Source organism: Solanum lycopersicum, chromosome 3, assembly GCF_036512215.1.
Source record: "Solanum lycopersicum chromosome 3, SLM_r2.1".
In the NCBI taxonomy this organism is placed as follows: Eukaryota; Viridiplantae; Streptophyta; class Magnoliopsida; order Solanales; family Solanaceae; genus Solanum; species Solanum lycopersicum.
In genome coordinates, this window is record NC_090802.1 from 1,349,690 (window position 1) to 1,361,259 (window position 11,570).

The window sequence follows — 11,570 nt, forward strand, 5'->3', positions numbered from 1 at the left end:
TTTTTCAATCTGTGTTAGCTAATAAATATTTTATCGATATGGCTTTTTGGATTGTTTTTTTTTTTGCAAAACCTTTATGGAATCCTCTGTAAAGGAGTTAGGGGACCAAGATGTACAGTCTCGCCATTTTCAAAGTCTAATATTGACATTTAGGGAGCAATTTACAGTGGTTAGGTAATTTTCTCAGTTTTTCTGTATGTGTTAGTCAATGAATATTTATTGATATGGCTTTTCAATGATTTTTTTGTGAAATTTTTATGGAATCCTCCGCACACCCCCATTTCCTTAAGCGCTGGGGGAGCAGTAAGCACAGTCTCACCATTTTCAAAGTCTATTTTGGATATTTGGGGGGCAATTTACAGTAATTAGGCAATTTTCTTCATTATTTTGTGTGTTAGCCTACGAATATTTTGGTGATATGGCTTTCGGACAATTTCTATGCAAAATTTTTACGGAAAATATCTATAAGGAGTTGGGAGAGAAGTATGTACAGTATCACCAATTTTAGAGTTCATTTTGGGTATTTAAGCTAATTTACAGAAAAATGGCATTTTCTCAATTTTTCATGTGGTGTTAGCCTATGAATATTTTGATGATACGACTTTCATATGTTTTCTTATAAAATCTTTATGGAACCTTCATAGGATGTTGGAGGAGCAATATATAAACTCTCATCATTTTCAAAGTCCATCTTTGGCATTTAAGGATCAGTTTACAGGAAGTAGATTATTTTCGTAGTTTTTTATATGTGTTAGCCCATGAATATTTTAGTGATATGGCTTTCGAACAATTTCTTTGTGAAACCTTCATGGAAACCTTCTAGGGAGTTTGGGGAGCAGTACGTACAATGTCATCATTTTTTCAATCCATTTTTGAAGTCTTTAGGGGGGCAATTTAAAGGAATTAGCCTATTTTTCAATTTTTAATGTGTGTTAGTCAATAAATATATTGTTGAACCCTCCATAGGAAGTTGGGGCAGCAGTAGGTATATTCTTACCATTTGCAAAGTCCATTTCGGGCATCTAGGGGATAATTTATAAAAATTAGATGATTTTCTCAGTTTTTTTTGATATGTTATCTAATAAATATTTTTGTGATATGACCTTCAGATGATTTCTTTGTGAAGCCTCAGTAGGAAGTTGGGGAGAAGTACAATATCACCATTTTAAGAGTTCATTTTGGATATTTAGGTCCAATATACAAGAATTAGACAATTTCTTTTTTTTGTGTGTGTGTGTTTGTTTAGCCTAATGACAATTTTGGTGATATGATTTTCAGACGATTTTTTAATGAAATTTTTATGGAACCCTCCACAAGGAATTATTGGAGTAGTACGTACAATTTTACTATTTTAAAACCCATTTTGGTTATGGTCAATTTACAAGAATTAGACGATTTTATTAGTTTTTTGTTCTGTGTTAAGCCCATAAATATTTTGATGATATGCCTTTTGGATGAATATTTTTCGAAACTATTACGAACCCTCCATAGGGAGTTGGCGCAGTAGTACGTAAGGTCTCACCATCTTTAGTGTTCATTTTGGACATTGAGGGGTGAATCTATACGAATTAACCGATTTTCTCAATTTTATTTTATGTCAATCTATAAATATTTTGATGATATGATTTTCGAACGATTTCTTTGCAAAACCATTACAAAACCCTATACTATTCTCTAACTTCACTTGCCTACGTAGAATAAGACTCACTTTGAATATGTTCGAATCACATAGTATTCCACACAAGATTAAATTCCAAAAAAATAACAAAAAAGAATCTTACTAGCATAATATAATTATATCTTTATAAGCAAATCTTAATGTTGTTTATTTCTTACTTAATGAAGTCCACTTTATCACATGACAGAGATCTTCTCATGTGATTCTCACTATTTGCTCCAATTGTTAAAAATTTGCTTACACATAACTAAAGATTTTCATTTATCCGGTATTTGAAATTCATATTAAACTTTATTTTAATTTAAATAATATAATTCATTTTTAGAACGACATTTTCAATAGATTGTTTTTCATGCTCCTAATGTATTTTTGCTATATCAAGAGATTGAAATTTGAGACCACCAATTAAGATATTATAGAGATCTCAACTATCTCATCACAAAACATATTGACTGCTTCTAATATTCTTGCTTGTATAATGTTTCACGTGAGGTTACACTAAGAATATAACTTAGTAATCATTCCGAAATGAGTTAAAAAATCATAAAATTTTTAATCTATACTTTCAATAAAAACAAAAATTACTTTTTTATTTATTATAGATCCGAACGCCACAATTTATTTTATATATATAAAAGTACAAATACCTCACATAATGTTGGTTGAACTCCATTAATAATAATGACTATAAGAGGCTTAATAATTATTTTTATTCAACATAAGAGACAAATATACCCAAAAATATTCAAATTTCAAATATTGGAATTTAATAAGTTTGGTCAAACTTATGAAATTAATTCTCTACTCTCACCTCTTTCTTACCTAGGAAATATATATTCTACTCTATGAGTTGTTTTTTATAAAAAAAAAAATTAGTAGTACAATATTTTGTTGTCATTCTCTTCAAATACTAAGATATTATGATTTTCTTGATAAAAAATAATAACAATCTTTCATTCTTCAATTATTTTTGAAGAAAGAATGTCATTTTCATATTTCATGTAACACTCTAAATTGCTCCCTCTATTACCTCAATTATGTTTCAATTCAATCTTATGTATTAATTAATTCAGTGAGCCATAATAACAATTTTTTTATCACTGCCAAAACATTTATAATATATTTAACGCCATAAATTCTTTTTCAAAAAATTCTTTAAAGTTACATGTGATCATGTCTAATCAAACACAGTTAGTAGTACATAATAAAACATAGGGACCATCACTTTTTCCTTAAAAAAGACTTAACTATTTTTCTAATAAAATAATTACCACTTTTTCATAACAATACACTATTTTCTAAAGTATAAATAGTACTACTCATTTATTATTCATCTATCACTAAGATAATAGTGTGGTAAATTGGGTTGATTCTCGTCTAATCAAAGTTATTGAATTCTAAATAATTTTTTTTTTTTGTTAAATTGTACTTATGAAGCATTATTATTCAAAGTAATTGAATTTTTAATAAAAATATTAAATATTAATTTTTTTTAATTTTTCATTTAATGGTTGGAGCTTGCATTGAAATTCTAACTAAATTAGAGTAATATATTGTGAATTCATTACAAGGTGACGCTTCTAAAGTTATTTTCTCCATATTTCAAATTCAAAATTATTAATTAAAATAAAAATAATCTCATTATTGCGATACAATTCCGATATTTTTCATTTGATGTGTAATACAAGTAGAGATAACTCCTATCTGCACAGTTAAAGAGAAAGTACACCAAGACAAGGCTCCCTTTTTTTTAGAAGAAAGAAAGAAAACAAAAACAGCAAGTAAACCCTTCATTCACATTTTCACATTTCAAAAACTCAAGCTTGAAATCTTTATAAAAAAAATAAATAAATACAAAACAACAATGGAATAATCCATCAAGAATCCACAAAATGAGTATGGCATCAAAGCCATTTTGCATATTCTCTCTTTTCTTAGTTATATTTACCATATTCAAGCTAACCCCACAAGCTAAATCTGATTCTGATTATACTAAGTTGATTTACAAGGGTTGTGCAAAGCAAGATTTATCAGATCCATCTGGGGTTTACTCACAAGCTCTTTCTTCCCTTTTTGGCACTCTTGTTTCACAGTCCTCAAAGTCTAAGTTCTATAAGACTAGTACTGGTAGTGGGCAATCTACAATTTCTGGTCTTTTTCAGTGTAGAGGTGACCTTTCTAATGTTGATTGTTATAAATGTGTTAGTGGTTTGCCAATACTCATAGATAAGTTATGTGGAAGTAAGCCTGTTGCTGCAAGAATCCAGCTTTATGGCTGTTACATGCTCTATGAGGTTGCTGGTTTCCCTCAAATCTCTGGAATGGAGATGCTGTTCAAGACTTGTAGTGGGAAAAATGCTCCAGGTAGCTTAGGAGGATTCAAGATTTAAACTTTACTAGTTCTATTTCAAATATTTTGAATTTTTAGTGTTTCTTGCATATATAGTTACACTCTGTGTTGATAGGTTCACTCTTTAGAACTGGTAGTGGGAAGTCCACGGTATCTGGTCTTTTTCAGTGTAGAGGTGACCTGTGCTTTAAATGTCAGTGGCTTGCCAATACTCATTGATAAGCTGTGTGGTAGCAAGCCCTGTTGCTTCAAGAATCCAGCTTTTTGGCTGTTACATGCTCATCTCTGGAATGGAGATGCAGTATAAGACTTGTACTGGGGAAAATGCTCCTGGTAGCATAGGCGGATTCAAGATTTAAACTTTACTAGTTCAATTTTAACTTTTTTGATGTTGTTTGAATTTTTAGTGTTTCTTTGCATATATAGTTATACTCTGTGTCAAAGACGGATTCAGAATTTGGAGTTATAGATCCGCTCTTCAGTACTGGTAGTGGGCAGTCCATAATTCATGGTCTTTTCAGTGTGGAGGCGACCACTCTAGTGTTGACTGCTCTAAATGTGTTAGTGGTTTGCCAATACTCATTGATAAGCTACATGGTAGCAATCCTATTGTTGCAAGAATCCAGCTTTATGGCTTTTACATGCTCTATGAGGTTGCTGGTTTCCCTCAAATCTCTGGAATGGAGATGCTGTACAAGACTTATAGTGGGTAAAATGCTTCAGGCAGCATAGACAGATTCAAGAATTAAATTTTACGTGTTCAAATTGTTAGGTTTTAACCGCTCAACCGGTTGCGCATTTCAAATGTGGGTTACAAATTTAGTATTTCTTGAATTTCTAGTGATTTTGTTACGTATATTTATGTTCTGTCTCGAAAATTTTGGTTTTGGTCTTACATGTTACTTATAGCTACATACAGAATTTAAGTTTTATATGTTCAATTTTTAGTATATACCACCATAGCCATTACATTTTTCAAAATTACACGTTCAAGACTTGTATTTCTTTCATATATATATTTAGAACCCGTGTCGAAAATATTATCAGGTAGTGGGTTTGAGGAAAGAAGAGATACTGCTTTTTCCACATTGGAAAATGGCATGGCTAGTAGCAATGGCTTCTACACGACAAGCTATCAGTCTGTTTATACCATGGGGCAATGTGAAGGGGATGTTGGCTCCGCTGATTGTGCTGATTGTGTGAAAAATGCTGTTCAAAAAGCTCAGGTGGAATGTGGAAGCTCCGTCTCTGGCCAAATCTTCCTGCACAAATGTTTTATTGGTTATAGTAATTCTCCAAATGGGGTCCCTAGAACATCACCGTCGTCTTCAGATTGGTCCCCTTCTTCATCTTCAGGTATTACATATACTGATATAGATCCTCTTGTCTAGCTTTACATGCTCGAGCTCTTCAAAAATACTGCAGGGTGTGTGTCATATCCTCCAAAAGTAGTCCATTTTTGGAGGATCTAACACGGGCACGATAACATTTTTGGGAAGTCTATATATCCTAATTGGTTTGGCTGAAGTTGCCATTCTACTAAATTCGTAATTGCTTATGCTTTTTCCAGTGTCAAAACGAAGTCAAGCTAGTAAACTTCTGTATTCTTGGACTTATGATAAAAGGTCTGAATCACTAGTGCTATTAAGTTGATTATATCAAACCCCTCTTTAGCTTTAATCCCATAGACGATTTCTGACTAGTTTTCGTGAATTGGAAGAGCAAGAAGTGGAGTCAGAGTAAAACTTTCTTTTCTTTACGGAGGGACTGTCTATTTTACTTGACCGTTTACAACCCGAATTCTTTCCTTGGACAAATCAAAACTTTGTCCTCCTTAGATTTGCCAGCCATTCTTCTTATTTGTTGCCTACAATTATATTGTAAAGAGAGCTGCATTTAATAATTGTCGTAGGGTCAGGGCAAAATGTGGGGAAGACAGTGGCTATAATACTAGGAGGGGTAGCTGGAGTGGGGTTTATACTCATATGCGTGCTGTTTGCAAGGAATCTAATGAAGAAACATGACGGTACGCCTAATTTGACTAATGTACTATAGTATTTTCAATAGTTTGAAACATTGTCTCTTGCTTATGCTGTTATATCAATGCATTGTTTGCTGCAGATTATTGAAGGGGTCAGACTTGTTTGCTATGACCGGCAACGCTTTCCTGAGGTGGATTATTTTTTTCGATTCTCTTCTTGAAAGGAAAATAGAAATCAAAGGATTTTGTGTCTGTAATTCTTGGTTTTTCTTAGTTAAACAGGGATATGAAAACTGTTTGGAAAAGAGTAATTTTTTGGCTATGAAATTGAGATGTATGGTGATAAGTTCTTGGAAATAAAAAGTGACTTGTTAGTTAATTATTAACAAGATTAGAAAGAGTCCTATTGAGCCGAGGGTCTATCCGAAACAACCCCTCTATCCCACCAAAGGTAGAGGTGTAATGTCTGCGTACATCATATCTTCGCCCGACACCATTTGTGGAATTACGCTGATTATAATATAGTTGTTATTAGAAAGAGTCCTTTTGGTTTATAACTTTTTCTCCAATTGCCATGTGCATATTGTCTCTTTGTCCAGTTGACTTGAAAAATGCTTCTACATTTTCTTCAAAAGTTTCTTACTTTACAGAAAGTTGTTTGTTTTCTCTTCATTTGTTGGCTGTATATGTTTGTCTTAACTTCCATCGTTCATTTTGTATCGAAATTTTTTATGCTAGTCCAGTCAAATTCCAATACTGACAGTAACTCATCAGAAACTCCCAAGACTAACAGCAAGGTGTATCATATTCAACAGTGCATTGCGTATGTTTTATCCCCTCAACTCGGAAAAGGTGAAAAAGAACCGAGCACACGAGGATGGCAAGGAAGTCTTCAATGGTTCATTTTGTGATAAAGAAGGGAGAAGAGAGTCTTGTATGCCTAAGATTGTCGGAGTTGGCCTCACTTTCGTGAGTAAGAACTGATTCTTAGTTTTTTACTGCATCGTCAACTGGCGTATATTCATCCTAGCTTGCTTTGTATTAATCCCTGGAACATCATATTTTGCTAACTTGCACAAGGTTTATGATTCATAATGAGCATTTGGCCTGTGGAAACTTTTTGAGTAAACATGAGCTTAGCTTACATATTTGCATCAGTTAACTGTAATGTATGGCTCGAGTTGATTGATTGACATGTCTCGAGGCTAGAAATTATAAAGTTGGCTTAAAGCTTGTCCAGATGGAGAACTCGGATACATGTACAGAACATAGAAGTATCCGAGGACTTCTAAACTTCATTTCATTTACAATGTTTGACATTGATTGTCAAGTCCAATTTACAGCCATTCTCGGTGTAGTGCAGGATCTAATCGTTGGTTATTAAGACTTACTTCCGTTCTTTGTTTTCTACGTTGAGTGCTGCTGTTGAAGCACAACGCCTAGTCGATACATGATCTCCATGAAGCTCCTCTGACTTCTCATCAGGTAAGAACAGTAGAAATTACCAATGATTCTTGTGGCACACGTCGAGTTTCTTGCCTGTGTCAAAGTGCCTTGTAGAACATGTAGTTAGCTGGTCTCTCAGTGCAGACTACAAACCATATTGAACTCATTTCCAATATTTGAGAAGTCATGAAGTGCTGACCTACAAAAGGATTAATGATTGGTATTCAGTACTCATATTGGAATCTGATTAATTCAATTTTGGGCGTAATAAATTTAACTAGACTGTCATTACAACAAAAGAATTAGTAGTAATAAGTTTTTATTTAAGTGACTATTTATTAATTTATGGCAAAACATTTATTGCATCTAAATATCATTTCATCAAAAGTGGCTAAAGTGTTTAATGACATTTATGGGAAGTGTTGGTTACAGGTATTCATATTATATTATTGCAGCTAATCGTAATATACACAATGTAGTCGCACAAAGTAGGATCTAAAAAAATGGAACGTACACTAACATTATACCTACACGTTTTGCTAATATTTTTGGAAGTTTGGAATTGATAAATAAAGAGATCTATCTTACTACAATGCTAGCTTAATAGACATAAATTACACACTTGTCATGCATGAATTACACATATCATTATACATTATCTTTAGGTTAATTCTTCTTAAATGAGCATCAATTTACAAGGTAAAGAATCTATTATCTTTTAAAATTATGAGTACATTGATATACTTTTTCTTGGGAAAAAGGTCTGATATACCCCTCAACTTTGTCATTTGGAGCTGATATACCCTTCGTTATGAAAGTGATTCATATATGCCCTTACCGTTATACAAACGGCTCACATATATCCCTGCCGTTACAAAATGGCTCACATATACCCTTCATTTAGCGGATTTTAAAAAATTAGTTTTAAATTTATATTTATTACTTTTAATTTTTTTAAAAAATTTATTTAGGGGTCTATATGATTCTTTCAAGGTATATTTTAATTTTTTTCATACATAAATTATTTTTTAACTTCTTTTATTATAATTATTTGAATTTCTTATTTTTATTTTGTTTTTTCTTTCATTCCTTATTTAAAGAATAAAAAATTAAACTATTTTTTTGTGTGTATTGTAATTTAATTTCGTATTCTTAAGAAAAAATTTGATCATCTACAATAAGTTTTACAAGAATATTAGTGAAACATAAATACATTTGATTATCAAAATAATAATTATAAATTAGTTATTGAAACAAAAAAAAGTCAAAAAAATATGTTTGACGAGGATTAAATCTATTCATATGGGATTATATTTTTTAGAAAAAAAATAAAAATAAAAATAAAAATTATTTTTTTTTTCATTTCCGTTAGAGGAAAAGGGTATATGTGAGTCATTTGTTTACAAATAGGGGTATATATGAGTCACTTTCATAACAAGGGATATATTAGCTCTAAATGACAAAGTTGAGTGGTATATCAGATCCTTTTCCTTTTTTTCTTTTCAAACTAAATAGAAGATTTAATTTTAATTGAGCTAGTGCAACATTTGATTTGGTGACCTATAAAACAAATGAAAGATTTGGTAACAATCAATATCGAAAAAAGAATTGTCTCCAAGTCTTATTTAAAAGAGTTCATATAATTTGCACTAACTTGAAAAATAAAATATACGTAAATCATATAAAAACTTTACGGGACATAACACACATATAAGTATCTTAAATTTTTCATGATAAGACAAGAGCAATAGACATTGTCTCTACGACAGAGGTAGAGAGGTTATTATGCCAACAACACGATAACAGATATACTTACCAACGAGAGAGAGCGAGACTGACCTACTCAAGAGAGAGCACACACGACTGCAAGAGTTGATCTTCACCCTATCACCCAAGCTCGCGACTAGTCTGCTAGTTAACGCAAACACGAAGAAGTCATCACAGACAAGATCTGTGCTACAACACAAGAAGAAAAGCTTCAAAACAAGCACAAACATTTATCACAACTACCTGATTTTCCAGATACACCACAAAGCACAAACCTTTGCCTTACTTCCCCTTGTACACTTCAATGGATTTCATCTCAATTCAGTTTCTGGGAAAAGAAATCTAGTGTTCTTGAAGAGAAATCGTACTAACAATTGACTCTTTTTCTTCGATTCTAGTGATAACCAATCTCTGCTATAAACAGTACGAGTCAAACACATAACCAAACCACTAGATGAAAGATGAAGATCATTGAGCTGTTGTTCATCGTTCATCACTATGGTTAAGGGCAGAGATAAACCAAACAGAAATATATAGCAAAGGCAGCACAATCATCTAGTAACCAAAGCATTCTATAAGTTTTGAAATCCAATCTCAAACCTGTCATTAAAACACTAAATAACACAAAGAAGAGACTAGATAACACAAAGAAGAGACCACAAACAGAGAGAGATCACTTCTGTTGAAGATCAAGATTATTTCTTTTCACCTGATAAAATCAAACATGACCAAACTATTCTATAAATTTTGCAATCCAATTTCGAATTCATCATCAAACATTAAACAAAACAAAGTAAAAGCCATAAACACAGAGAGAAATCATTTATGTTGAAGATCCAGAACATTATTTTTCACTGATAAAGTCAATTAACCAGTGTCATCACAAACATCTCATAACCAACCCATTCTATATTCACAAATTCCATCATCAAAACACTAAACAAAACAAAGAGAAACCATTCCTGCTAAAGATCAAGATCATTCTTTTCACTGATAAAAGGTGCAGCTTCGCAAGTATCTAATAACAAGCTCATTCTATAAATTTCGCAATCCAATCTCAAACCCATCATCAAAACACTAAATAAAACAAAGACTAACCACAAATCAGTTCTATTGAAGATCAATATCACTTTTTTTTAACCAGAGGCAGCACATTAACATCTAGTAACCAAACTATTCAATTAGTTATGCAATCCAATCTCGAATCCAACATCAAAACACTAAACAAAACAAACAAACCACAAACACAAAGAGAAATCATTTCTGTTGAAGATCAAGATCATTTTATCACAGTGGCTTATTTGCAATCCAGCCTCAAATCCATCATATCAAAGCACTAAATAAAACAAAGAAAAACCACAAAGATCTTTTTTTTTTCACTGATAAAGTCAATTAACCAGCCCATTCTACAAATTTCGCAATCCAATCTCGAATCCACAATCAAAACACTAAACAAAACCAAGACAAAGTGAAATCAATTCCATTGAAGATCAAGATCAAATTTTTTCCACTAATAAACACTGCAGCTTCCCAAACATCTAATAAAACAACCAACACATTCTACAAATTTCATCGATCCAATCTCGAAATCCATCATCAAAACACTAACAAAAAAACACAAACATAACGAAAAATAATTTCTATTGAAGATCAAGATCTTCTTTTTTTAACTAATAAACTGCAGCTTTCCCAACCCATTCTACAAATTTCTCAAACCCACTAACAAAATCAATTCTGTGTAGTAGCAGGGGAAGCACCAAGAAGACTTGCTTGTTGAAGATCAAGATCATTCAGCTGCTGTTCACGATCCATAACAATAATCAACGGCAAACCCAGAACCAAAAACGTTGTAGCAACAAGCCAAGCAGCTTTTCCAGTACTCTTCGCAAGCTTTTTCCCCACATAAGTCGCATCACAAGCTGCTTGTTTCCCCTTCGTAACAATGGTGGATTGAGAAATCCTAGCTAAAACGCCGTCATTCTTGCTGCTTGATCCGGTCAAAGCAAAGGGCTTTCCACTCATAGGCGCCATTGTTGAGGAAGAAGAAGAAGAAGCAGAGAAAATTTGTAGGGTTTTGGCTGTATTTGGGGCTTAAACCCTGTTTTTTTTGTATAAATATTAAAACTATTGCAAATTCAATTTATAGAAGAAAAAAAGAACACTTATAGTAAATTCATATATATCCCTAATAAATACTCACTTGTTTTTTCAAAAATAAGTTTGACCTTAGAAAAAAAATATTTATTAAAAAATTAATAAATATAATATATAGTTTATGAAATTATCCTTTGTTTAGTTTTTTATCTTGAAAATTGAATGTTATTAAGAAAATATAGTTGAAAAGTGTC

General features: G+C 32.1%; 2 protein-coding genes and 1 long non-coding RNA gene across 7 annotated transcripts; 1 reads left to right on the plus strand and 2 right to left on the minus strand.

The window, feature by feature from the left end:
- Positions 1-3,392: 3,392 nt before the first annotated feature.
- Positions 3,393-7,842, plus strand: LOC101265202 (plasmodesmata-located protein 2). 4 transcript variants are annotated; one of them, XR_011220203.1, is made up of 6 exons: positions 3,393-4,042; positions 5,076-5,384; positions 5,941-6,054; positions 6,150-6,200; positions 6,825-6,982; positions 7,368-7,842. XR_011220203.1 is itself a non-coding variant. In XM_010319108.4 (5 exons), exons 1-4 carry the CDS (start codon positions 3,571-3,573, stop codon positions 6,155-6,157), a joined length of 903 nt encoding a protein of 300 aa, XP_010317410.2. In that variant the 5' UTR covers positions 3,393-3,570; the 3' UTR covers positions 6,158-6,200; positions 6,753-7,138. The 4 variants fall into 4 exon arrangements, 3 of the variants coding, with proteins under 3 accessions (XP_010317410.2, XP_010317409.2, XP_004234049.2); XM_010319108.4 differs by lacking the exon at positions 7,368-7,842 and having other exon boundaries at positions 6,753-7,138; XM_010319107.4 differs by lacking the exon at positions 7,368-7,842 and having other exon boundaries at positions 6,784-7,138.
- LOC138347360 (uncharacterized) lies at positions 7,517-9,607 on the minus strand. Of its 2 annotated transcripts, none has more exons than XR_011220205.1 (3): positions 9,466-9,607; positions 9,295-9,363; positions 7,517-7,654 (listed from the first exon to the last, which is right to left on the minus strand). It is a non-coding gene; the product is annotated as an uncharacterized lncRNA (long non-coding RNA). The 2 variants fall into 2 exon arrangements; XR_011220204.1 differs by having other exon boundaries at positions 9,295-9,366.
- Positions 9,608-10,688: 1,081 nt separating this feature from the next.
- Positions 10,689-11,454, minus strand: LOC101245431 (mitochondrial import receptor subunit TOM9-2). The gene has a single exon (XM_010319109.4). It carries the CDS (start codon positions 11,251-11,253, stop codon positions 10,951-10,953), a length of 303 nt encoding a protein of 100 aa, XP_010317411.1. The 5' UTR covers positions 11,254-11,454; the 3' UTR covers positions 10,689-10,950.
- Between the last annotated feature and the right edge of the window lie 116 nt (positions 11,455-11,570).

What these genes read in the sequence shown, in the direction of transcription:
- LOC101265202 (XM_010319108.4), top strand. Translation starts at nt 3,571, where the DNA reads ATGAGTATGGCATCAAAGCCATTTTGCATATTCTCTCTTTTCTTAGTT. An exon ending in TAGTGGGAAAAATGCTCCAG is followed by an intron (nt 4,043 to 5,075) that starts GTAGCTTAGGAG and finishes AAATATTATCAG; the next exon opens with GTAGTGGGTTTGAGGAAAGA. An exon ending in GTCCCCTTCTTCATCTTCAG is followed by an intron (nt 5,385 to 5,940) that starts GTATTACATATA and finishes TAATTGTCGTAG; the next exon opens with GGTCAGGGCAAAATGTGGGG.
- LOC101245431 (XM_010319109.4), bottom strand. Translation starts at nt 11,253, where the DNA reads ATGGCGCCTATGAGTGGAAAGCCCTTTGCTTTGACCGGATCAAGCAGC.